The 27,610-nt window shown below is 39.7% G+C and overlaps 2 protein-coding genes across 2 annotated transcripts in view; both read right to left on the bottom strand.

The window, feature by feature from the left end:
- LOC143927160 (vomeronasal type-2 receptor 26-like) overlaps positions 1 to 27,610 on the bottom strand; it is a 94,801-nt gene that overhangs the window by 24,152 nt on the left and 43,039 nt on the right. Inside the window, exon 2 of the mRNA XM_077451109.1 lies at positions 4,916 to 5,137. Within this exon, the coding sequence (XP_077307235.1) occupies positions 4,916 to 5,137 (222 nt within the window). The remainder of the gene's footprint in view (positions 1 to 4,915; positions 5,138 to 27,610) is intronic.
- Positions 6,345 to 26,738, bottom strand: LOC143926767 (uncharacterized). The gene is made up of 3 exons (XM_077450822.1): positions 26,524 to 26,738; positions 22,000 to 23,174; positions 6,345 to 6,473 (listed from the first exon to the last, which is right to left on the bottom strand). The coding sequence occupies exons 2-3, from the start codon at positions 23,170 to 23,172 to the stop codon at positions 6,345 to 6,347; spliced, it is 1,302 nt and encodes a 433-aa protein (XP_077306948.1). The 5' UTR covers positions 23,173 to 23,174; positions 26,524 to 26,738.

The raw sequence follows: 27,610 nt of genomic DNA, 5'->3' as shown, positions 1-27,610 counted from the left end.
AGGTGAGACTTTGCCATGCTGTACTGCATCTGTTGTGCCTGGAAGCCAATAGCCACACTGGCCCGGCACTCCTTTCAGCTTTGCGTTCACAGGCAGATCAGTGGCTAACACCGCTCAATTTGACAGTTGGTAAAGTGGTGTGTGACAACGGTGCCAAACGTGCAGTTAACGTCTACCCGTATGAACTCTGCGGCAGAACAGGATCTGGGGAGCCATTTTTTTTTCACCACGTTAGTGGCTGCTCATGCGCGACGCATGCAGACTTCTGCGGCCATTTGATGAGATCACCAAACTGCTCAGTCGCAGCCATGGTGCCCTCAGTGACATGGTAACTTGTGCCTTCTTTATGGACCGTGCATTGCGGCGTGTCATTGATCAAGCCGTGGAGTTGCAGGAGCGGGAAGATGAGAAAGTCGCAATGCTGGATAAATTCCCAGGGGGGCTACTCTATCTGAGACAAGTCAACAACAGGAGTCTGAAGAGGAGTCAGAGGAGGATGGTGGCGGGGCAAATGAGGAGGAGCAAGAAGAGCATGCTTTAAACCTTTCTGGGATACCTGTTGTTGTGCATGGATGGGAAGAGAAGAACGAGGAGGATGACATTATCTTGGATGATGAGCAGGAGCCTGGCCACCACACCGCTTCCAGTTTAGTGCAAATGGGGGCCTTCATGCTCCAGTGTTTTAACAGGGACCCCCGTATAAAAAGCATAAGGGTGAAGGACCAGTACTGGGTAGCAACGTCCTTAGACCCCTGGTACAAACACAAAATGGCGGAAATGTTACCACCATCACAGAGGGCTGTCAGAATGCAGCACTTCCAGGCCTTGCTTCGAGAAATGCTGCATTCTGCTTTTGCGTGCGCTGGCAGAGGAGCAATTCCCACTCCCAGAGAAGGAGTTGTGGGTAGCAATCCAACAGCGCCTGCAAGAAGAGGCCGGTTTGAAGATGTGTTGGTGACCTCTGATATGAGGTCATTCTTTCAGCCGACCCATCGACAGGTCTCATCCGGATCCAGCATCAGGGAATGCCTAGACTGGCAGGTGTCTGACTACATCGGGTTAACGGCCAATGTGGACGCTCTGAGGAGTAATGAACCCCTAGACTACTGGGTGGGCAGGCTTAACCTCTGGCCAGAGCTTGCCCAATTTGCAATGGAACTGTTGGCTTTCCCCTCGTCCAGTCTCCTGTCCGAAAGGACGTTCAGTGCAGCAGGGGGAATTGTGACCGATAAGCGTACTCGCCTAGCTCACGACAGTGTTAACTACCTGACATTTCTAAAAATGAATGAGGCATGGATCTCAGAGAAATTCAACACATGTGACCAGTAGACCATGTATATCTCTATAAACAATTTATTTAATCGAGCACACAGACCTTTTTTCTACATTTGGCTCACTTCCTTGTACAAAAAAAGCACACCTTACTATATGCCGTACCCTCCTGTTTGAAGAGGTTGAGCGGTGTCATATTTTTGGGGCCCAGCAGCGAGTTGCTGGTATCAGTGCTGCTGTCAGTGCTCTCTATCTCGCTGCTGGTGTCAGTGCTCTATATCACGGTGCTGGTGTCAGTGCTCTATATCACAGTGCTTGTGTCAGTGCTCTCTATCTCAGTGCTGGTGTCAGTGCTCTATATCACGGTGCTGGTGTCAGTGCTCTATATCATGGTGCTGGTGTCAGTGCTCTATATATCACGGTGCTGGTGTCAGTGCTCTATATCACGGTGCTGGTATCAGTGCACTCTATCTCAGTGCTGGTCTCAGTGCTCTCTATCACGGTGCTGGTGTCAATGCTCTATATCACGGTGCTGGTGTCAGTGCTCTATATCACGGTGCTGGTGTCAGTGCTCTATATGATGCTGCTGGTGTCAGTGCTCTATATCACGTTGCTGGTGTCAGTGCACTCTATCACGGTGCTGGTGTCAGTTCTCTATATCACGGTGCTGGTGTCAGTGCTCTATATATCATGGTGCTGGTGTCAGTGCTCTCTATTACGGTGCTGGTGTCAGTGCACTCTATCACGGTGCTGGTGTCAGTGCTCTAATTCACAGTGCTGGTGATCATCTCCTGCACCCTCTTCATAGCCTACCCTGACCTTTCCTATCCTCCATTGCCTTCATGCGCTCCTGAGTCCTGAATTGTCAAAATTTCACAGATAAAAAAAGAATGCTTGTAGTTGTCGATCCCAAATTCACTTCATACATGTGTTTTGTCAGTGGGCATGTGGTGGGACTATGTGTGCACAGCTAGTAATTATTTTGTGGCTGGAAATAAGACCTGTAGGTCTTTAAAGTTCGCCTCACATTGAAGTCAATGGTGCCCGCCGGGAACTTTGCGGTTCGCGAACTTTCAACCGCATTCGCGGTTCGCATTTGCGAAATGTCCCGTCGGAAGTTCGTCCATCTCTACTAAAGGCCTGCAAGTCACTGTGTATAAGCTCTCCAAATAAATAAATTAACTCAATGGTGCTCTCATAGAAAAATATTCTTTAATAATGAATAAATCCTCAATGATCACTGTATATATACTCTCCAAATAAATATGGTGTTCTCATAAAAATAATCCTCAATAATAATCCGCTAAACTAAATGAATAATTAAAAATATTGTACCATAGGATAATTAAATAAATAAATCAATAGACGTGCAAAGCCGTAATCAATTAAAAAAAATATTGAATAAAATCAATAATCATCCAGTGTAAATGTGCAAAAAAAAAAAACACGTGCAAACAAAGAAAGTGCAAAATCAGCAAATAGCTGACTCGCTATTAACGTTCTTAAAATCAATGGGATAAAAACTAGATGAACAATAAAAATAAAAAGGTAAAATCGGGTCAAAGTATGGATTTGTGCAAACAATAATCAAATACGTGCAAAAAAAGCAAAAAATTGCGCAAAAATAGCAAAAAAATTTCCACCATGCATAAAGTGCAATAATGCAATAACAAACAACTAGTGAATAAATGTAATTCCATAGTGCAAAAAACTGTATCGATATCGATTTTTTTTGCACATTTATTATTGATTTTATTCAATATTTTTTAAAATTGATTACGGCTTTGCACATCTATTGATTTCTTTATTTAATTATCCTATGGTACAATATTTTTAATTATTCATTTACTTTAGAGGATTATTATTGAGGATTATTTTTATGAGAACACCATATTTGAGGATTTAATAATTATTGAGGAATAGTTTTTATGAGAGCGCCATTGAGCTCATTGAGCTCACTTATTTATTTGGAGAGCTTATATGCAGTGACTTGGAGGCCTTTAGCAGTATGTACATGGAAGGAGCCTGTGATACTTATGTACATTGGAGTAGCTTGTGATACTTATGTACATGGGAGGAGCCTGTGATACTTATGTACATGGGAGGAGCTTGTGATACTTATGTACATGGGAGGAGCCTGTGATACTTATGTACATGGGAGGAGCTTGTGATACTTATGTACATGGACTCATAATTATGTACAAAATAATGAATTTTTTTCAAAATTGTCGATCTATTTTTGTTTATAGCGCAAAAAATAAAAACCGCAGAGGTGATCAAATACCACCAAAAGAAAGCTCTATTTGTGGGAAAAAAAGGACGTCAATTTTGTATGGGAGCCACGTCGCATGACCGCGCAATTGTCAGTTAAAGTGATGCAGTGCCGAATCGCAAAAAGTGGTCTGGTCTTTGGCCAGCAAAATGGTCCGGGGCTGAAGTGGTTAATAAAGTGGCCGGTGAGTGTATATTATGTATAATGTCCAACAATGTACAATTCTTTTATTTGATATACAGTATATTGTGTTCATTAATTTGTCACACTTTTATATACCGTGTACTGAAATAAAAATAGTGATTTTGTTCAGTTGGGTGTATTTATGGGTTCCCGATAGGGATCAATAGAGTCGCTTATATAAAAAAAATTCCGCCTTCTTATATAGGATGATACCCGGGAATACCATTTTAGAAGGTAGTATACTTTGCCAGTTCTCCACTATTTCTGAGTTCATAAACTTATTTGTCTTCAAAAATGACCCCATTCATGAACAGGTACATTGGCTAGTATCGGTATAAAAAAATGGAGAAAGGCTGGTGCCATGGACGTTGGCTAAAACATGCAGGTTTAAAAAGCCAATGCATTTCAGCCATCAGGCCTTAATCATGATTAAGGCCGCGTACACACGCGGGGACTGTTCGCTCAACTTTGTTCGTCAAACAGTTTCAGCGGACAGTCCGCTCAAAATTAGCATGGACGGACTTGCCCACACACGACGAACGAACAGTCCGCTGAAACCGTGCGCGATGACGTGAACGGCACGTACGACGGGACTAGAAAACGACGTCCTATACACTGCAATGCAACCTTCGGCGTGTAAATTCTTTCTGAGCATGCGCGAGACTTAGTTTGACGAACAAGCCTACACACGGGCGGACTGTCCGCTCAAACCAAGTTTCAGCGGACAGTTTTTCGGAATTTCCGAAAAACTTTGTTCGTCAGACTGTCCGCTGAAACTGTCCGCTGAAAGCCCACACACGAGCGGACTGTCCGCCGAAACACTGTTCAGCGGACAAAGTTGAGCGAACAGTCCCCGCGTGTGTACGCGGCCTAAGGCCTGATGGCAGAAACACGTTGGCATTTTTGACTGTTGTTCACCTGCATTAATAAAACAATGTTTTAGCCAATTTCCATGGCACCAGACTTCCTCCCTGTTTTGCACGGATTGTACATGGAGGTTTGCAGAGATTTCCCAGGCTGTGTGCCGTGTTCTTGAGGCTCCCCAGGCATTACACAGGAGGTAGTAACTCGGATGTACCTGTTCCATTGACTAGTATATCTTAAAATTAGACTAGAAATTCCTTATGAAATCAAAAATATGAACATCAGCAAATGATATGAAGAGAAAACAATCCAGTGATTCCTTACTTTGCCTTTTTTCCAGTAGACGGGGTCACTTATATTTATAAATGTTTCAGGGATGTAATCTGGGCCTTTTATAATGGAAATTGTTCTAGCCAAATTAAATGAAGCATTAAAAAAATGAAAGTTGTATAAAATAAGATCGGATGGAACTTCTCTTCTCTCATTAAAGTAGATATCATCACCGTATGGGTTCTCGTAATAACAATGTCTCACATATTTGTGCAGCTTTCCATGGAAGACATAAAGACACAGTTATACACGGTATATACAGATATAAGATAACAAAAAAAGACAGTCACTTCCAGCACTAAGGGGTTTTCTAAAATGAAGGGCAACAGGGACATCGGTAGCTCAGGACTGCGTGGATGCCGCCTTCCTCAGACGGGGTGATCCGATAGATAATACATGTAACAAAACGTCCCACACTCCGCTTGAGCACTTTTGTCATATACCGCTTCCTCCCAGTCTGAATATAGATATCAGATATTCCAACCACTAACAACCACACAGCAAGGCAATACTTGTTTGGTTGCTGAACATGAACTGTTTTATTGAAAAACACAGGTACACAGGTAATACTCTGGAAAATCCCCCCCCCCCTTTGCATTCCAGGTGGGGTAGACTGTCCAATCAGCAGTGAGAGCTGTTGGAGGAATTCGCCCCCACCAATCTCACAACTAATCTACATACACATCCCATAATATCCAAGACAGACACAATAGAACATTGAAATACAGCCACACCTCAAACGACCCAGCAAAGAGTACACAACAAAATGAGAAAATATACTATATATATATATATATATATATATATATATATATATATATATATATATATATATACATACACACACACACACACAGCATTCCAGTGTGGCTGTACAGTGAATCTGATTAGTACAGATCAGACTGGATTTCTCGGTCACCCTGTGCCCCTATTAGAGACACAGGGTGACTTAGACATAGGAGGTGCATGGGGAGCTGAAACAAGATTTTCTTAACCACCCCAAGGGATTCTGGGTTCCACGGGCCCCCCGCCCAAAGTGACTCACTGAAAAAAGAGAAAAAATGGAAGACGTGCACACCTAGTGCATTACCAATGACAATTAATGAACCGAAACGTGTTAGGAAAAAAAACCTGTAATGGTATATGGCACATGGTCTCCTACTGTGTTTTTGGCACAATCCAGTTGCCGTTTGTGAGTACCCACTTTTTATGAATTCTATTATTAAATGTCATTGGTGATGCACTAGGTGTGCACGCCTTCCATTTTATTTCATATATATATATATATATATATATATATATATATATATATATATATATATATATATATATACACACACACATACAGATATAAGAGTTCTGAAATTAAAGGTTGTGTAAAAAAAAAAAAATACAAAAAAGTGATAGAGTTGGATTCAAGTCACTAGGAAGTAATTCTATAAATGTAAATTAGAATGACTGAATCAGAAGAATCCCATCCATCCAAGAGAAACAGAAGTATCTGGCAGCTGCACATGGAATACATGATCCATTTCTGCCATGGCATCATGACCTATAGGAGATTACATTGTCATACTTCCACATAACGAGCCCGTGGCTCGCCATTTTACCCTTTCATATTCTCACAACTCTGATGCCTTGTACACACGGTCGGATAATTCCGACCACGAAATCCGTTGATTTTTTCAGACGGATTTTGTCTGAAACTTGTGTTGCATACACACGGTTGCACAAAGTTGTCGGAAAATCCGATCATTCCCAACGAGGTGACGTACAAAACGTACGACAGGACTACGTAGAGGCTAGTAGCCAATAGCTTTTGTCCCCAAATTTATTCTGAGCATGCGTGGCACTTTGTGCATCGGAATTCTATTACACACGATCGGAAAAAGTCCGATCGGATTTTGTTGTCAGAAAATTTTAGGTCCTGCTCTCAAATTTTGTCGGAAATTCAGACGGAAAAAGCCCGCTAGAGCCCACACACAATCAGATTTTCTGACAACACAATCTGATCGAAGGCATTAGTCTGTGGGTCATTCTTAACCACATCCCCCCGACCTATAGCACAATGACGGCCAGGCGGGGGTTTCATTATCCTGACTGGGCGTTATATGCCATCCAGCAGGTTAAGCCACTCGCGCATGCCACTGAAGGCACACAGCGTGGTGATCGTGGTGCGGTGTTGCTCTGGATAGAGAGATGTATGCACAGGAAATGGTCAGGATTGTTTCAGATCCTGATACCTATTCCCCATTGATCGTGGATCCAACAATAAGATTCAAAAGGGAACTCAAGGATCTTGTCAAAAAAGGTTTTGACATGGACATTTTGAATAAAAAGGAGAGAGAGAGTTTCTGGTACCCTTGGCTCCTCGGTTGCCAGTCATCTACTCACTGCCAAAAATTCACAAGTCCTTAACTAATCCCCAGGGCCGGCCCATCATCAGTGGCATTGATTTGATAACATCCCGTGTAGGGAAATATATTGACTGTTATTTACAGCCACTGGTGATGGACACCCCTTCCTTTTTGAAGGATACGAAACATGCTGTTAATGTTTTGCAATCCTTGGAGTGGAAAACAACTTATCTACTGGTAACAGCAGATGTTGCCTCTTTATATACGGCCATTTCCCACCGAATGGGTTATGAGGCGATACAACATTTTTTTATCCCAGGACAATACAATTTCAGTGACCCAACGTAATTTTATTCTTGAGCTATTGTATTTTTCAATGACGCACAACTATTTCTGGTATGAGGGAGCCTATTTTTTGCAGATAAAGGGGGTGGCCATGGAAGCTAAATTTGCTCCCAGTATGGCCGACCTCTTTATGGCAAAATGGGAAGAGGATACCGTTCTGGGCAATAAGCCACCAGAGCAAATAGCCTGGAAAAGGTTTATTGACGATATTCTGTTTATATGGGATGGCGATGTTCAATCTGTAGAGTTATTCCTATCCCATCTGAATAGTAATGATCATGGCATAGTTCTTAGTCACGAACTAAGCCCCACTGAAATTCACTTTTTGGATCTGAGGATCTCAATTGTGGACAACAGTATTGTTACCACAACGTTTTTTTTTAAAACTATAGGAATGGCTACATCCCTCTGGATTCTTGCCACCATAATTCTTGGTTGTCTGCTGTACCCAAGGGCCAATTTTGCATTTAAGGCGCAATTGTACTAATTTGATGATTACCACAAGGAAGTATTGATTTTCAAAAATAGATTTTTGGCTAAGGGATACAATAATAAAAACCCTTGACTCTGTTATATTGGAAGTCGGGGATAAAGATCATCAGGCATTACTGGCTGACATGCCCTCTAGGGCTGGAAACACTGAAAATTATGGCTTGGCTTTCATTACAACTTTTTCTAGCCAGCATTGGGCCATTAAAAGGTTAATAAGAAGACACTGTCCAGTAATAAAGAATGACCGTGTTTTGGGCCCTCTTTTGTCAGAAAGACCGAATGTTATCTTTAGAGGTGCCACTAACCTCAGGAATTTGATTGGTCCCAATGTTCCCGACCCTCAAAAAAAGCCTGCCTTTTTTGGTGACTTAAAGGGCTTCTACCCTTGTGGTAAGTGCAGAGCTTGTAAGCTAAATGCACAGAGAGGAATGAGATTTACAGAGTTTACTTCCACTGGAACAGGACTCACTTACCCCATTAGAACGTTTATTACTTGCTCAACTAAGTGCGTGGTGTATCTTCTTAGATGCCCATGCGGCTTGGAATATGTGGGACGCACAGTCCGTATGTTGCATATAAGGCTTGGTGAACATATAACAAACATCTGCAAAGAGCTTTGACAAACACAACGTCAGTAAACACTATGATTTGAAACATAATCACAATCCCAGGGGAACTACCTTCCTGGCTATTGAAAGGTATGTTCCACACTGGCGTGGGAGTAATGGTAAGCGCACCATCTTAGAGCCTAAACTAATTGGATATTTAAGCTGGGGTCACATGTCCCTGGGGGTCTCAATGTGGAGTGGGACATCAATTGTTTTATTAATAATGGTTGATGTCCCCCCTCCTCGACAGTGTGAGAGAGTTGATGTTCCCTTATTGGGAGGGGTTTTTGCCTTATAAGTAGGACTGATTGGTGTTGAACAAATCGTTTTTTAATATTTTTATTTTTATTCTAATTTATTAATACTTTTTTTATTAAAAATGTATGTGGATCGCTTAATTGGTTAAACATTGATCTTTTATGTTAGAATTATGGGTCTATGTCAGGGAACTCACCGTGTGAATGTCCGCCCCTGTGTAGCAGCAGCTTATTTTCGTTCCAAGGGCCATGTGTGGTGTCCCCGTCAGAGGCGAATGAGTTCCGGTACGAACGGACGCACGCACACGCCAATACGAACACGTGAACGTACTCGCGTGCCAAACTGAACGTATGTACGTACTCACGCACGACCACGTCCACCAATCCTGGCACATGTCACCATATATAAACAGGGTCCTGACCTGATACCAGTACTGGATTGTCTTCAGCTCGTTGCTGAGATACCTGATTGCTGTTTGTACCTGTTACCTTGTTCCTGATTACCCAGCTTGCTTGACTACTCTTTTGCATCATCCCTGCTTACTACTTCCTGGATTTATACTGACCTCGGCTTGGACTCTCTACTTGCTTGCTTCCTGACTTTGTACCTCACTGCCAGCACGTTACCAGACCTCTGCTCGTCCTTAACTACGAACCTGCCTTCTGTTCCTGTACCTCATTGCCAGCCAGTTGCCAACCTTGCTTGTTGACGTGCAGTGTTTTCCTCATACCTGGTTGGCTTCCGCTGAGCACCTCCAGTGACCAGTCTACATCTCTTCCGTGAGGATCCAGTGTCTTCAAGCCTCTGTCTTCAATCTGCAGGCACCTGCATCCTTTCGCTGCCTCAACACTCCCTGTCCCCACTTCCAGGGCTGTTGAGGCCGGAACCTTGCAAGAGGCCACCCCCAGCAGTCAGACTCCTCTGTAAGGTACGTGACAGTCTATTATAATATGAGCAGGCCATTAGCAAAGGCAGGCAGTATGCCTTTTTTAGAATTTGATTGTTGCATTGGCAGTTATACTTTGCCATTACTAGATGGTGCTATTATTAGTATCATTATTTCTAAAAATGAGATCATTGTGTCTGTAATTTGATTTTGCAACCACTAGATGGCGGTGTTTCTTTTTTTTATATGTGAAATGCTGGTTTTTCACTTTTGTTTGTATCCAACAAAACAAAAAGGTGAAATATATGGTCATCTTTGCCCACTCAGGCCTTTGTAAGTATTGGGCTGTTCATGTTTCATTTCTGTTAGATTTGATACACCCTTTGTTTGTATAAACCTGTCTGGGATATCATTTGTAACTTTAGAGGGCGTTGTCAGCTCAGCCTATGGCAAGGTCTCCTTCCCTTGCCAATGGACTATATAAGCATTCAGCACGGGAGTCTGGGCGTACCCCTGATGTCAGACCTGTGACGAAACGATCGTCGGGGTAGCCATGCCCAAACGTCCTGCCATCTAGTCAGGTCGCGGGTCCCGCGGACTCGATCGCCGCGGGGATACCCGCAATTGTCTCACGGGGCTGCTGAACTGGGAGATGCCGTTGTAAACAGCATCTCCCTGTTCTGCCTAGCAACAAGTGATGTTGATCTCTGCTCCATGTGATTGGAGCAGAGATCAGTGTTCACTAATAAAAAGCCCAGCCCCCCACAGTTAGTAACACGCCCCTAGGAGCACTTAACCCCTACACTGCCACCCCCTGGTTAACCCCTTCACTGCCAGTGTCATTTACACAGGAATCACTGCATTTGTATAGCACTGATTGCTATATAAATGACAATGGTCCCAAAAATGTGTCAAAAATGTCCGATGTGTCCATCATAATGTCGCAGTCACAATAAAAAAAAATCGTTGATCGCTGCCATTACTAGTAAAAAGAAAATATATTAATAAAAATGCCATAAATCTAGCCCTTATTTTGTAAATGCTATAACTTTTGCGCAAACCAATCAATAAGCGCTTATTGCGATTTTTTTTACCAAAAATATGTAGAAGAATACGTATCGGCCTAAACTGAGGGAAAAAAATAGTGTATTTTTTATATATTTTTGGGGGATATTTATTATAACAAAAAGTAAAAAATAATGTGTTTTTTTCAAAATTGTCGCTCTATTTTTGTTTATAGCGCAAAAAATAAAAACCGCAGAGGTGATCAAATACCACCAAAAGAAAGCTCTATTTGTGGGGAAATTTTGTTTGGGAGCCACATTGCACGACTGCACAATTGTCAGTTAAAGCGGCACAGTGCCGAATCGCAAAAAGTGGTCTGGTCTTAAGCCGGCAAAATGGTCCGGGGCTGAAAGTGGTTAAACAGGGGGTCGCTGGTGATCTGGTAAGCCCCCATCTTATTAGTGGTGATTAAAGGTGACGGGTCCCACGTGGTCAAGTACATTATTTTTATTCAATCAACTCACACTATCTGTTGGATTTTTTTTATATTTTTGATATTTCTATGGACATTTATTTATGATTTATTTATGATTTATGGACTCACGTATGAATTCATTTTTATTATTTTTTTTATTGCACATTTACATGTTAATATTAATTTCATTTGAAAGCCACTTTATTTAGAGTTTTGGATTGTCACCATTTTTGCACGTTTCACTTGTGCGATTATTTAATCATTATTTATTAACAATCGCTGCACTTTATTTTTTTCTTCGCTCTGACATACTGGATTTCCGATCTTGCTAAACAGCCTATGACGTAGGCTCTTTACCAAGTGATCAGCTGTGTCCAATCACAGCTGGTCACATCGTAACCAGGAAGTGCCGGTTATCCTCTATTCGCACTGACAAAGCCGGTGACAGGGCCAGTGACAAGGCTGGTGACAAGGCCAGTGACAAGGCCGGTGACAAGGCCAGTGACAAGGCCGGTGACAAGGCCGGTGACAAGGCCAGTGCCTTATTGCAGATACTGATTCTCTAGTTCTTTCCCCTGCAGTGCAGCCAGAGGTAGGGGGAAGAGGGGAAGAGGATGAGTGGAAAAGAGGATCGGTGTCTGCAATAAGGCAGCACTGTCTGACCTCCTGTACCCCGCCCATCAGTTCAAAAGGGGGACCAGGGCACCCGACGAGCAAGAGGACCAGCTGTACTGCCTTATAGCAGATACTTATCCTCTAGTTTCTCCCCCTGCAGTGCAGCTGGAGGGTGTGGAGGAGGGAAAGATGGTGATTGGAGAAGAGGATCAGTGTTTGCAATTAGGCAGTACCGCCAGCCCTCCTAATTAGCAGGTGCCCGGGTCCCCCTTTTGAATTGATGGCATATTTACTGGCACCTTCCCCTGCTCTTCATCCTGAAACCTTCGCCTGTGTGCCTGTAGCACACTAGAGGGTATTTATCAGCCCTTTCCTTTCCTAAATAAACACAGTGAGTGATCAGAACTGATCGCTCCTGTGTCCATTCATCATTGAAGCATGGAAAACTATGTTTACTATGCTTCAGCTTGTGAATAACCTGGAAGCCTCAGAGTGCTTCCTATTCATTCATCTGTGCAGCTGAGGCTATAGGGGAAGGGATTGAAGAATGAATGTCCAAATGTGAGACATCAGAGGTCTGTTTAGATCCCTGGTATATTGCGCCCCCCCCCCCCCCCCCCCACACACACACACACACACAGCATTTAAAAAAAAAAGTAAAATAAATAAAAAACATAACAAAAAAAGAAAATTCTGAAAAATAATAAAAACAATTAAAGACTTGTTCCCATGTGCTTTGCACTCTATAATTTCTACCATGGCTGTGAAGCATCGAGACCATGTCATGTGTACACCCCTAGCCATTGCTAAAAGGGATAGCGGTTGGTGGGTGGTAAAAGCGCAGCTCAACCATGAGGTTTTTACTACACCCTCAACCTCACATGTGAGTGAGCCCTAATAACTTATTTACACAGGTACTCTTTCCGTGTAAATGAGGGGATTGTTCATACAGCTGGAGATGCCTGTTAGCCCCCATTCACACACCGGTGTGACTTGTCACGCGATTTGATAGGTCCAAATCTCATGACAAGTGGCACCCTATTGTCACCAATGGAACTGTTCAAATTGGTGCTGCACTAATTTGAAAGAAAAGGTTCCTGCACTATTTTTTGCAATTTCAGGTGCAAATTGCATACACATCTGTGCATGAAGTCGCGCAGATGTCAGCCAAGTCGCAACTGAAGTCGCACTGACCTGTGGCTTTGAAACCGTCCAACTTCAAGTGAAGATGCTCAATTTCAAAGTTGGATGGACTTTGAGTGAAGGGGGCTCACTCTAATGCCTCGTACACACGATCGGATTGTTTGCCAACAAAACTGTGGAATTTTGTCTGATGGGCGTTGCATACACACGGCCACACAAATGTTGGCCAACAATTACAAACGTAGCAATGTACTAGACGTACGACGAGCCGATAAAAAGGAAGTTCAATAGTCATGCGCCACCCTTTGGGCTCCTGCTTATCTCGTGTTTATCTCATGTTAGTAGAAGTTTGGGGAGTGTTGATTTACGCTTTTCAGCCTCATGCTTTTCAGTCTGTCAGTTCATTCTGAACAGCCGTTCGTATACTAGCCATGTGGTGTTCTCGTCGGAGAGATCGTGCTATTCTTGGGCTTGGATTTTTTGCTATGACCCAAGTCCAGTCCAGGAACAGGGGGAGGAGGAGTTCTTGGACCAAGAATTGGTTGCTTAATTGTGACCAATTCTGTCATATGCCTTTGCTGAGGGAGCTCCAGGAGAATAATCCTGATGATTTCAAGAATTATCTCCAGATGACGGACCCCTGCTTTCACCATCTATTGGCTTTGCTGTCCCCCTATATTAGTAAGCAGGACACCTGCATGCGGCAAGCCATCACACCCGAGCAAAGGCTCGTTGTCACCTTGCGGTATTTAGGGACAGGGAGAAGTCTCCAGGACCTCAAGTTCACAACTGGGATCTCCCCCCAGGCTTTGGGGATCATTATTCCAGAGACCTGTTCTGGCATCTTTCAAGTCCTGCAGAAGGACTATATTTGGGTAAGGTTTTTCCTTTAATATCACATTCTATGTATTTAATGTTTGCTAATGTATTGTATTTCTTTCATCATTCCCTAATTGCCCTGATTGTAATATGCTGTGAATGTCTTCTTGCATTCTGTAAGCTTTTAATGCTCCTATTTTGTCCTTCATGCATATTTGCCTTCACTAACCTCCCCATCCTATCCTGGGCCCATATACACCTAGCCTAGTAACGTACAATGTATTTTGTCAGCTACATTGTAGTGCTTTACCTTAAACACCCCCTAAAATGTGTCCAAATGTTATTGTTGTCCTTAAATTCAGGCAGTGCCAGAGGCTATTTTTTTGGGGCTCAGACTCATTTGGAACCCTCCCTCCCCCCAACCGCTAAGTCAACCGATACCAATACTCTAACTGCTGACTTAGTCAAACCCATACCCACTATACCTACCTCTATTGTGGTCATATTTATGGATGAATTAACCAAAGCATGTAGTGCAATGGCCTGCCTGAATACTTCCAATTGGCTCTGTTATACGTTTTGGCCTCCTATTATCTTGATATGTAATTTATTAATGTAAACATGTGCTTCAATTTGGACAGTGTGTATCCATATTTTTGGATTATGACACTTCTTACCTGTCCAGTGGGCTGCAAATAGTGTAAGTAAGGAGGGGCTGGCCAAAGTAACACACATTTATGCATTCAGCTCTCAATGAAGTGGAGAGGGTTACCTGTCCAAAACAGCCCATTTTTCCAATGGGCCACCAGAGGGGGTGAGTAATCTAATAAAGTGTACCTTATACTTTTGTCTTTAAATACTAATTTCAATAAATGTTATCAAACTAATAAACTCCACAGTTTCCTTCCAACCCACAGGGATGGCAGACTGTGGCTTCCCAGTTTCACCACCAGTGGGATTTTCCCAATTGTGGTGGTGCATAGATGGGAAGTCTGTGAGGATTGTCCAACCACCCAACTCAGGCTCTTATTACTACAAATACAAGCGCTTTTGCAGTATTGTCATGTTGGTGGTGGTGTAGGCCAATAACGAATTTATATATCTGGACGTTGGGAAGAACGGCAGAAACTCTGATGGAGGAGTGATAGCCCAGACAGAGTTCTACCAGTGGCTTAAAAATGGCACCTTGCGGTTGGCACCTTCTGAGAATATGGAGGGCCTCAACTTTGTTTTTGTAGCGGATGAGGCCTTTGCTCAGGGGGAACATCTCATAAGGCCATTCCCCATGAGGAACATTGCTGTCTCATGCCAGAAGAGTGGTGGAGAATGCATTTGGCATAATGGCAAGCCAGATCCGTCTCTTCCCAATGGCCATGAACCTGGTCGAATATAAACGGAACCATGTGGTGTTGTGCCGCTGCATTCTTCGCAACTATTTAAGGAGTAATGCAGCCAGCTATCTGGCCTCAGTTTCGACTGAGGCCGAATTTGCAGCAGAAAGTACAATACTGACGGCTCTCAAAAGTGGCCGTGCTGGCCTACACACCCAAAGTGCCAGAGAAGTACGGCAGAAATATATGGAGTACTTTGTGGGTAGAGGGGCAGTTGCTTTACAGCAAAATTTTGCGGATGTCCAATAAAACGTTTTTTTAAAACTAAACTCATATTTCATTTGAATTACTGATTGTGTTTCTTCTCTGTCTCCTAGGTTCTCAAATGGCCTTTTAATTTTGGCCATTTTCTGCAATAGTGCAAACTTAACTTATTTGCTACATGAGGTGACAATCTCTTCTTCAGCTAACTATTACCTTGTGCTGTGGGTCTGCTACACACACACAATGTTTTTGTTGTTAATGTACTGTATGTAATGCATTAATGATACAAAATATTCTGCCTTTTCAACTCCTTGAAATAATTGCTTGGAGTCCCTAAAATTGACTGAGTTTGGCACATTTTACAGCACATTGTCACTGTAACTACATCAACTTAACAAATACACTGGTATTGAGCATTGAAATAAGAAGCCGCACATTGTTTAGTATAAAAATAAAACATTTTACTCCAAGCACATTCACATGTGCGTTCTAAACATTTTTTGAACAAACCAGCATCTTTGTGTATAACATGTATGTTTGACATTAATTTTTCTTATTTGTGGCTAAACAGGCATGTTTAAAAACATAACAAACACATCTCCAACTCAGGAACTTACAAATAGTGATGGCCGAACAGTTCGCCCGGCGGTCGTTTCGTGGCAAATTTCGGCTGTCCGCGGTCCGCTTCCGTGTTTTTACTGTGTAAAAGAACTTTGACCTGATGACACATCCATCATGGGGGACAGGACAGCCAATTGAGACATTACAGCACATGGACACTTGGACATTCCCCCTAACTTATAAATACACCCAATCCGGCGGCCATTTTACATTCTTTCTTCTGTCACTACAGGGAGAGATTGCAGTGACCCAAATCGCTAGCTATTTGGTACACAAAAGTTCTTTTCAGGACTGGTATATGTGTTAGGTGTAGTTCAGGATATAGGTTTGCTGTGCTACTGATTGTTGCAGCAGCCTGAGTGTCTTTTGTCAGTTTAGAGAAAGGGACAGGACGGTGTGTCTGCTGTAGGGACAGTCAGTTTAGTCATCATCATTAGCTGTTAGTACTGTTACTATCAGGTCCACAAAAGTGCTATTCCAGTTATTGTTCCAGTAGCCTCTGTTTTGTCAGTTTATATAGGGACAGGCAGGAAGCAGTGTGTGAGGCAGTGAGGGTCAGTTTAATCAGTAGCTGTTACTATTAGTTCCACAAAGGTTCTTTTCAGGACTGGCATGGTAATAGGCTTGTACACGTGTAATATTCTTTCTTCCAAATATAGAAAGAATATTATACTTGACTGCTGCCCTTCTGCTGCAGTCTGCTAATCACTCAAACACAACCTAATTGTTCCACAAAGGTCCTTATAAGGACTGGTAATAACCTGGTGTAGGGTGCTATAGTACATAGGGTTGAGTGAGGTACAGTCTGCTATTCTATAAGGACTGGTATCGGTCTACAATACATAGGGTTGAGGTGCACTACTGCTGACCGCTGACCTATACTGCAGCAGTCCTTCATTGGTATAGGGACTGACGCACAGTCTGCTAATCACTCACACACAACCTAATTGTTCCACAAAGGTCCTTATAAGGACTGGTAACTTGGTCTGTCTAGGGTGCTACAGTACATAGGGTTGAGTGAGGTACAGTCTGCCATTCTATAAGGACTGGTATAGGTCCACAGTACATAGGGTTGAGGTGCACTACTGCTGACCGCTGCCCTATACTGCAGCAGTGCTTCATTGGTATAGGGACTGACGTACAGTCTGATAATCACTCACACACAACCGACTTGGTCCACAAAAGTCCTTATAAGGACTGGTAACTTGGTCTGTCTAGGGTGCTACAGTACATAGGGTTGAGTGAGGTACAGTCTGCCATTCTATAAGGACTGGTATCGGTCCACAATACATAGGGTTGAGGTGCACTACTGCTGACCGCTGCCCTATACTGCAGCAGTCCTACATCGGTATAGGGACTGACGTACAGTCTGCTAATCACTCACACACAACCTAATTGTTCCACAAAGTTCCTTATAAGGACTAGTAATAACCTGGTGTAGGGTGCTATAGTACATAGGGTTGAGTGAGGTACAGTCTGCTATTCTATAAGGACTGGTATAGGTCCACAATACATAGGGTTGAGGTGCACTACTGCTGACCGCTGCCCTATACTGCAGCAGTCCTTCATCGGTATAGGGACTGACGTACAGTCTGCTAATCATTCACACACAACCTAATTGTTCCACAAAGTTCCTTATAAGGACCGGTAATAACCTGGTGTAGGGTGCTATAGTACATAGGCTTGAGTGAGGTACAGTGTGCCATTCTATAAGGACTGGTATCGGTCCACAATACATAGGGTTGAGGTGCACTACTGCTGACCGCTGCCCTATACTGCAGCAGTCCTTCATTGGTATAGGGACTGACGTACAGTCTGCTAATCACTCACACATAACCTACTTGTTCCACAAAAGTCCTTATAAGGACTGGTAACTTGGTCTGTCTAGGGTGCTACAGTGCATAGGGTTGAGTGAGGTACAGTCTGCCATTCTATAAGGACTGGTATAGGTCCACAGTACATAGGGTTGAGGTGCACTACTGCTGACTGCTGCCCTATACTGCAGCAGTCCTTCATTGGTATAGGGACTGACGTACAGTCTGCTAATCACTCACACACAACCTACTTGGTCCACAAAAGTCCTTATAAGGACAGGTAACTTGGACTGTCTAGGGTGCTACAGTACATAGGGTTGAGTGAGGTACAGTCTGCCATTCTATAAGGACTGGTATCGGTCCACAATACATAGGGTTGAGGTGCACTACTGCTGACCGCTGCCCTATACTGCAGCAGTCCTTCATCGGTATAGGGACTGACGTACAGTCTGCTAATCATTCACACACAACCTAATTGTTCCACAAAGTTCCTTATAAGGACCGGTAATAACCTGGTGTAGGGTGCTATAGTACATAGGCTTGAGTGAGGTACAGTGTGCCATTCTATAAGGACTGGTATCGGTCCACAATACATAGGGTTGAGGTGCACTACTTCTGACCGCTGCCCTATACTGCAGCAGTCCTTCATTGGTATAGGGACTGACGTACAGTCTGCTAATCACTCACACACAACCTACTTGGTCCACAAAAGTCCTTATAAGGACTGGTAACTTGGTCTGTCTAGGGTGCTACAGTGCATAGGGTTGAGTGAGGTACAGTCTGACATTCTGTAAGGACTGGTATAGGTCGACAGTACATAGGGTTGAGGTGCACTACTGCTGACCGCTGCCCTATACTGCAGAAGTCCTTCATCGGTATAGGGACTGACGTACAGTCTGCTAATCACTCACACACAAACTAATTGTTCCACAAAAGTCCTTATAAGGACTGGTAACTTGCTCTGTCTAGGGTGCTACAGTACATAGGGTTGAGTGAGGTACAGTCTGCCATTCTATAAGGACTGGTATAGGTCCACAGTACATAGGGTTGAGGTGCACTACTGCTGACCGCTGCCCTATACTGCAGCAGTGCTTCATTGGTATAGGGACTGACGTACAGTCTGCTAATCACTCACACACAACCTACTTGGTCCACAAAAGCCCTTATAAGGACTGGTAACTTGGTCTGTCTAGGGTGCTACAGTACATAGGGTTGAGTGAGGTCCAGTCTGACATTCTGTAAGGACTGGTATAGGTCGACAGTACATAGGGTTGAGGTGCACTACTGCTGACCACTGCCCTATACTGCAGCAGTCCTTCATCGGTATAGGGACTGACGTACAGTCTGCTAATCACTCACACACAAACTAATTGTTCCACAAAAGTCCTTATAAGGACTGGTAACTTGGTCTGTCTAGGGTGCTACAGTACATAGGGTTGAGTGAGGTACAGTCTGCCATTCTATAAGGACTGGTATAGGTCCACAGTACATAGGGTTGAGGTGCACTACTGCTGACCGCTGCCCTATACTGCAGCAGTGCTTCATTGGTATAGGGACTGACGTACAGTCTGCTAATCACTCACTGTAAAATATTGAAAATAATGTTCAAATATTGTTTCAAAGTCTTATGTATATATGGTGAGATCGATTGATAATTGTGAGACGAATTTCCTTAATTACTTCTGATACAACGTAATTCAAAAATGTGTATTTATTTGTACACATTTAAATAGAAAAGAATACTTACAAAAATAGTACAATGATAATCATTAGTGTCTTTCTTTCTTATCAATATATCAAGCCATGTGGTCTATTGTACTTATTTAAAATGGCCGAATAACCCTTTGTATGCTGGAAAGCTGTGTGCAAGAGATGTCTTTCTGCCAGCCTGCTCAAAATCAAGAGCACATCTGCTTAGTTGTGTGTGTAGCATTCAACAGGAAGTCTAACTCACAGTCTTACCATTATATTAACCATTCTCTAATCTCTCGCCCGAAAGATAACTCCTCCTTTACAAAAGTGTGGGCTAATGAGTGGTTACTTATAATCAAGCTACCATATGTTAACACTTAAAACACAGCTCCACATTCTGATGACAGGATGTAGGGGGGGAGGGAGAATTTCAGACTCTAGGCAAACTTTCATTTACATTTAAGAAAAGCTTATATAAAATATACAATATTCCTCAAAATCCTGACAGGTTTTAAATGTTTACTTTTTCAATTATCGCAAGTCATAACATAGAATTTATTGACTCAAAGTTTCTTTCACACAGTATGGAGAATTCATATTCTAAATAAATTATAATAAAGCCAATTAAAATTTAGATATTAGGAATATAACATTCCCCTCTGAAATATGAATACTAATCATATTTTTTCAGATAAAAACTCATTCATCAACATTCATGTCACATTCAAACAAACTTTGATTCAATAACTCCAAATGTTTTGTCATGTACAATTGAATTCGTACCTTCAAAACCCAATTTTCCTTTTCAACTTACTTTGTAACAAATCATCTCCTTTCTTAATATCACTTCTAATTCGTTAATATAATTTTTTCATTCTAAACATCAAACATAACTGGAATATAAGAAATAACATGATAATAATAAAAATAATTACAATAGGATGTGATAAAATATTTCCTGCTGCTGAAGTTATCGAAGTTTTTCCCCACATACACTATTACTAATTTTTTTCCACCAATTACTTCCTGAAAATTCTGACCATTGATGTGATATTTCTTGCAAATTACCTTGTTCATGTTTAAACAATACTTCTGCATTCTGCAATTCCTTAGCCAAAGCTATTAATAAACTTTGATCCTTTTGAATTATATTTGCCCATTTTTCCCATGGAAATTCATCTATTTGGGAAATATAATACTGTGTAGGAAGAGCGCTAATATTTTTCATAAACATATTTGTTAAATTTGTTCTCAACCCATTAATACTTATTGCAACAATATCTCCTTCTATACAATACAACCCTTGATTTAGGTTTTCTGTATTTGTACAAGAAGAGAAATTTTTTTTAACCCTTTCTGTATCTGACATAATCTGAAAAGAAACCTTCTTTTTATCTACACGAGTAATTAATTCAGAACTTATTCTATTTGCAATTCTTGCTGAACATAATGTGTGATTATGATAACAAGAATGAAATATACTTTTATCTTGATTAGGTAAACATATAATTTTAGACTGGAATTGTAAACATGATGACAAATCTAATTGTTCTAATTCAGAATTTTCATTGTTAAATACAAAATCTGTATACTGTAATTTATAGTATAATAATTGTGTATTACTGACAGGTAATCCCAAAACAGTGATTGGAACCAAAATTTGTTCTTTTCCAGCTATTGGAATCATAGAAGAACTATAACACTGCTTGCATCCTATCCATTTATTTACCCATAAATCTGTATGATTTATCGCATATAAATATTCTTTGGGCAAATACTGTAAAATGCCAAGAGGAGTTATTCCACTCGGAAATGCTTGTGCAATTATTTTAAAATTAGTGGAATATTCCGTTTGAATCTCAAAGCATGCTCTGGCTATATGAGAATGTTGTTCACTTCTCATCAAATCAAGAGTAATATTTTGAAGATGTAAAATAGATGGACCCATTATATTAGCAGTTTTAATTACCATATTTTCTAAAATCTGATTTAAATGTCTTTGTATTTTAATACCATTACTTCCCACTAAACCAGCGGTTTCTAGATCAGACTTTAAAGTATTAATATCCATACTATTTGTTATACTCCCGATTGTGCCAATCCCTCCTAAAATACCTTCAACAATACCACGCTTATTTCTGTTATGATTTCTATTTTTAATTCCAAACCATCTCTCAATACCCAATTCCATATTAACCAAATGTCCTTGACATTGTGGAAACCTTGTAGAAATTTTCCATTCTGAAACATTAAAGTTCCACAAAATAATGACAAATTTTCCTTCTCTCAAAAGAGTTCTGGATTGGAAATGGTTAATCTGAAAAGGAGTTGCACAGAAACTTTTCTTATTAACACATGGAGTTTTCCTTGGAGACATAACAATAACACTTGCCTTAGCACATTTCACCGGATAATTTTCTATTGATATGCAACATTCATATATACCAGTATCATTCAAAGATACTCTCATTTGTTGATAAACAAAAGTATCATTGATCCAATTCACACTACCAAAAATTCCTTTATGAATTATGATAGTAGAACTATAAAGAAAACTACCCAAAAACTCATCATTCCTTTTCCAAGTTAACAATGAATTTTGAGGTAAAGATATTTTTGTATCACATATCAAATGCAAATTATCTTTATCTTCCATAATTTTCAAAGATTGTGGGAAAATATTAATTTCTGGAACAATCTTATCAACTATAAAGATATCAATTTTGACCCTTATTTGAGTAAATTTTCTTGTTACTTTAAAATCCCATGTTCTTACAACGTCTCCTTTTTCATCTCCAATGATGTTTAAATATTTTGGATTTAATATCTTTACAAAACTTTGAAAAAGATAATAAAATTGATCAAAGGAATAAAGTATTTTCCCAGATCTTGTCATAATATTAGTAACATCTCCAGACCAAATTGTTGACTCATTACCTTTTAAATATATAGACCAGAAACTCCTCAACAATATGTTACATTCAAAAGTTCCGGTTTTGTTATTTAGTCTATAAGATCCCTGCATTTTAACAAACTTTGTTTTGGATTCTATTTTAACTTTGATTTCAATATTATTGCTGTGAATGAAATACAATTGTAAACAACAATGATATCCATCTCCTATACATAAAAATCCATACAAATCTTCTGCTGTATTAATATCAACATCTCTAAAATTATGATTTTTATCATATGCACTAATATCAATAACTCTATCATTTTTGTCCTTTGTAATGATATCAATGTTCTTATTTTTCAGTTCATCTGCATTGATATCGATGTCTACAACTCTCTTATTTCTGAATAACATATGATCTTTGTTGTGTAATTCTTCATTCCTGTTAGTCTTTGCATAACTTGAGCAGTTCTTGATATATCTTATCACAAATAAAATTGTCACTAGGGAAAAGATGCATCCTGTAATGATGATACACTTTCTCTCTTTAAAACTTTTCTTTTGTTGATCCGACATCTTTTCATCTTTTTGGGATCCATGATTCCTCCAGATTAGATTTTTATGATTCATTCCTGAAAAAAAGAATGCAGCATCATTATCTCGGAATATAAAATTTGTTATACCCACATTTTTCTTTCTACATACTTGTTTCACTGAACTTGAGAAAGTATTTGTACCCCATGAACATCCCAAAATGGCCATGGATTTTCCCAATTACTTTTCCATGTTTCAACTCCTGAAACTCTGTGACGTGCATTTCACCATCTCTGAGTGTGACCTCACATGTAACAATTCTTTAATCATCTTTATCTTTTCTGTCTTAGACTTGTGTCAACAATATCTAATTTTATTTTAAATAAACCTTTCTGTTCCTAGTCTACTTGATAGACCGCTTATCTTATACAAAAGATAATTTTGGTTTAACCACAAAATAACAAAATGTTACAAAAACCAATATCAATTGTAGAATATCAAAAATAGATTATTCTTACAATGAAGATTAAATCCGATATGTGCATGGATTTAATAACAATTCTTCATGATATATATATATATATATATATATATGTCTTATGTGTACTGGAATGAAAATTTCACTGGAATGTGTGTACTCCTTTAATTGTCTGTGTATCACTCCTAAACAAAAAAAAACAGCCCCCACCTTATTTTCCTTTCAAAGGTTCATCTGAGCAGGACAGTTCCACAGAATGAGCATTTTCCCTCCCACCTTTCTAAAACAATGGGTGTTACTCATTCTAAATTCCTAGGGGTTGCTATGAATAACCCTTTGTATAAAAACATTTTAAACATACACAAACCTTTTTACCTTATCAATATATATACAAATTATTTCTTAATAATCTCTTAATCAAGAAACATTGTAATATAAAAACGTATATTTTTAACTAGAACAATGACATTTTTTATCATGAATTAACCTCCTTTCTCAACTGAAAAAAATATAGAGAAACCATTTTGTATAACATCTGCAACCAATTTTGACTTCACGAGGCAACACAAACGCCATTTTCCTTTCTCCACTGAAAATTTATAGATAACCCATTTTGTATAACATCTGCAACCAATTGTGACTTCACGAGGCAACACAAACGCCATTTTCCTTTCTCTTTTAAACTCAAAAGGAGAATACTTTGTAGCAGCAGAAATTGTGCTTCTTACATCCATTAAAAATAACTGGAACAACATCAACCCAAATATTTTCTTTGTCCAACAACATTTATTTTCAATCCTAGATTTAATTATCCGACACATCCTCACAATAATACCTTCAGACTGTAGATGCTATCATACATGAAATCTCTGTTCTATTCACAAGATATTACACATCCTCTGTCACTACTGAGGTTTGCTGATATACCCCAAACTAGAAAAACATGATTAATTAAAATCTAAACAATAGTTAAAGCATCATCATTAGTGAATCCCACCTGTAGGTGCTGTGATATATGAAACACAAGAACCTTTTTGTCATGACACAAACTTATGGTCTAATGACCCAAATAATAACTTTGTGACAACCTATGAGAACAAAAAAGACCGTGACCTTTTTTTCCTCTGAAATTAACGGAATATGTGTGTCCATTTTCTTCACAACATTAATTGATACCATTTCAGGTTGAACTACTAACTTCCCATGCAAAGCTGCTTCCTTTACCAAAGAATCTGCTGTTCTATTACCTACAGATAACTCACTATCTTTTTTATGTGCTGGGATTTTTACAATAACATATGCAAAAGAATTACTCTCTGCAAGGTAAAAAACTACTTCTAATGTCTCTTTCTGCACAAGAGTCTTATTGGATGAATCCACAAAACCTCTACGTTTCCAAATAGGTAAATGATCAGTGAGAGAGCGTACAACATATGAACTATCACTATAAATCATTAATGAACCTTTCTTCTCTTCCTTGTCAATAATCAATGCAGTTTTTACTGCTTCAAGTTCTGCTCGTTGAGCTGAAAAATGTCCTGGCAACTTGTGTTGTATGGCAAGATTGCGTTTTGAATACCAAATTGAATACCTACTGCAATAATTGCCTGACATACAATATCTTGAACCATCAACAAATACAAGCTCATCAATTCTCTCTGTCTCTCTTTGTTGTCTTATTCATTCAATTGCTAATTGAGTACCATGCTGAAAAAGTCTTCAGTTACTGAATACAAAACTATTCTTTACTCTTCTTTTCAATTGAACTAAACCTTTCAATGTTCAGCCAGAACAAAACAAAAATAAAAACTTAATACTCATGACAATGAAACATTGATAAAAAATAATAATCCAATAGATTATCCTTGAAAATATTAAAATTATATCAAAGTCCTCAATAATATTCCAAACGTCAAAACCAAATCTTTTAAACTCAAATCAATCCTTTATTCATAGCCAGTAAACATCAACCAGAAAATTCTTACCATATCTGCAATTAATTTAAAAACTGCTAACTGTTTTCAAATTGTTATATGCTACATAATGAAACCTTTCCTGTATTAATGTACTATTTTCAGTTTGCAATCTTTGTCTTTGGGTCTTAGCAGAAACATAAATTTGATTATGACTTCTATATTTTAAGTTACTGTGCCAACGTACAGAATAAACTTCTTGACGCCTGGGCAAAATTTTCGGATAATACAACCTCTTTTGTGTATTATTATTAATCAACTTTTTATAGACTTTCCTCTGAGCATATGGCGATGAAAATCTACATTTCTGCTTAATATCAGTATTATTTAAGTCAACTGACTTCCCACTCTCATTGTCTGAGGAAATATTAACATTTGACTCATCACAGGATATGACGCTCATGTCTGCCTTTGTCACATGTTCACCATCCTCCATTTTTGAGCACTGAGCATGTGCAAAAAACTCAGCTTGCAGTAATTGGGTCTTAAGCAAATTTAAAATATTCTCATGTTCAACCTTTTCCTGAGTCAAAAAAACTATTTGATTTTCATTTTCTTTAAGAGATTGCAATAATGCATTCATTTTATGTTCCAATTCAATTTTTTCAGTCAATAATTGTTCAGTATATTTCTTCTCCTGCTTTGCTGCAATTTCTATTGCATTCTCTAAATGCTCAATATACATGCAAAAAGTTTCATAACTTGAACAACTAGGTTCAAAAAGTACATTTTCAGTTACACTTTGACTTTGTTTTCCTGGCATATCAAACACCATATTATTATAACTCTTAACAAGCTTCATTATATTACGTACTTTTTTCTTAGTTTTAACTAATGAGAATCTATCCTTCTCAATGTCAGCATTTGCCTGAAAGCATTGATCATACATTGATTTCCATAAAACAGCATCAGAGACCTGTTTCGATAAACCTTTAAATTCTAATGTACTTTCATCAGCTAAAACATCTACAAATTCCATATTACTTTTCTACTCACCAAATATAAAACTCGTCAGTTTTCCCGCTGTCCACCGTCTTTCAAGACTTCTGTATATCTGAAATTCTCCGGTCTTTCACAATCAATCGATCAAATTTTCTTCTAGGTTCTTTTCAATCTTTGCGAAGTTTAATCTCTGTTCATCACTTCCCCTCTGATCAAAGGATGGAAGTTGAAAAAAAAAACTTCCGACTTACGATTGACTGGATGACTTCGCCAATGTAAAAAATTCTCGTAATGTTCAAATATTAAAGTCTTATGTATATATGGTGAGATCGATTGATAATTGTGAGACGAATTTCCTTAATTAGTTCTGAGTCAGCGTAATTCAAAAATGTGTATTTATTTGTACACATTTAAATAGAAAAGAATACTTACAAAAATAGTACAATGATAATCATTAGTGTCTTTCTTTCTTATCAATATATCAAGCCATGTGGTCTATTGTACTTATTTAAAATGGCCGAATAACCCTTTGTATGCTGGAAAGCTGTGTGCAAGAGATGTCTTTCTGCCAGCCTGCTCAAAATCAAGCACATCTGCTTAGTTGTGTGTGTAGCATTCAACAGGAAGTCTAACTCAGTCTTACCATTATATTAACCATTCTCTAATCTCTCGCCCGAAAGATAACTCCTCCTTTACAAAAGTGTGGGCTAATGAGTGGTTACTTATAATCAAGCTACCATATGTTAACACTTAAAAAACAGCTCCACATTCTGATGACAGGATGTAGGGGGGAGGGAGAATTTCAGACTCTAGGCAAACTTTCATTTACATTTAAGAAAGCTTATATAAAAAATACAATATTCCTCAAAATCCTGACAGGTTTTAAATGTTTACTTTTTCAATTATCGCAAGTCATAACATAGAATTTATTGACTCAAAGTTTCTTTCACACAGTATGGAGAATTCATATTCTAAATAAATTATAATAAAGCCAATTAAAATTTAGATATTAAGAATATAACACTCACACACAACCGACTTGGTCCACAAAAGTCCTTATAAGGACTGGTAACTTGGATTGTCTAGGGTGCTACAGTACATAGGGTTGAGTGAGGTACAGTCTGCCATTCTATAAGGACTG

Source organism: Lithobates pipiens, unplaced genomic scaffold (genome assembly GCF_037356315.1).
Source record: "Lithobates pipiens isolate NorthernLeopardFrog02 unplaced genomic scaffold, aLitPip1_a1.2 Scaffold_23, whole genome shotgun sequence".
NCBI classification, from domain to species: Eukaryota; Metazoa; Chordata; class Amphibia; order Anura; family Ranidae; genus Lithobates; species Lithobates pipiens.
The sequence above is the reverse complement of the archived record's forward strand: the minus strand, read 5'-3'. Positions and strand labels throughout refer to the sequence as shown.

Bases quoted from the DNA above. Each gene is read 5' to 3' on its own strand.
- LOC143926767 (XM_077450822.1), bottom strand. From the start codon at position 23,172: ATGAATCATAAAAATCTAATCTGGAGGAATCATGGATCCCAAAAAGAT. The intron at 6,474-21,999 runs GTTAATAAGAAA...AATCTCCTATAG, and splicing joins CTCCAAGGAAAACTCCATGT to GTCATGATGCCATGGCAGAA.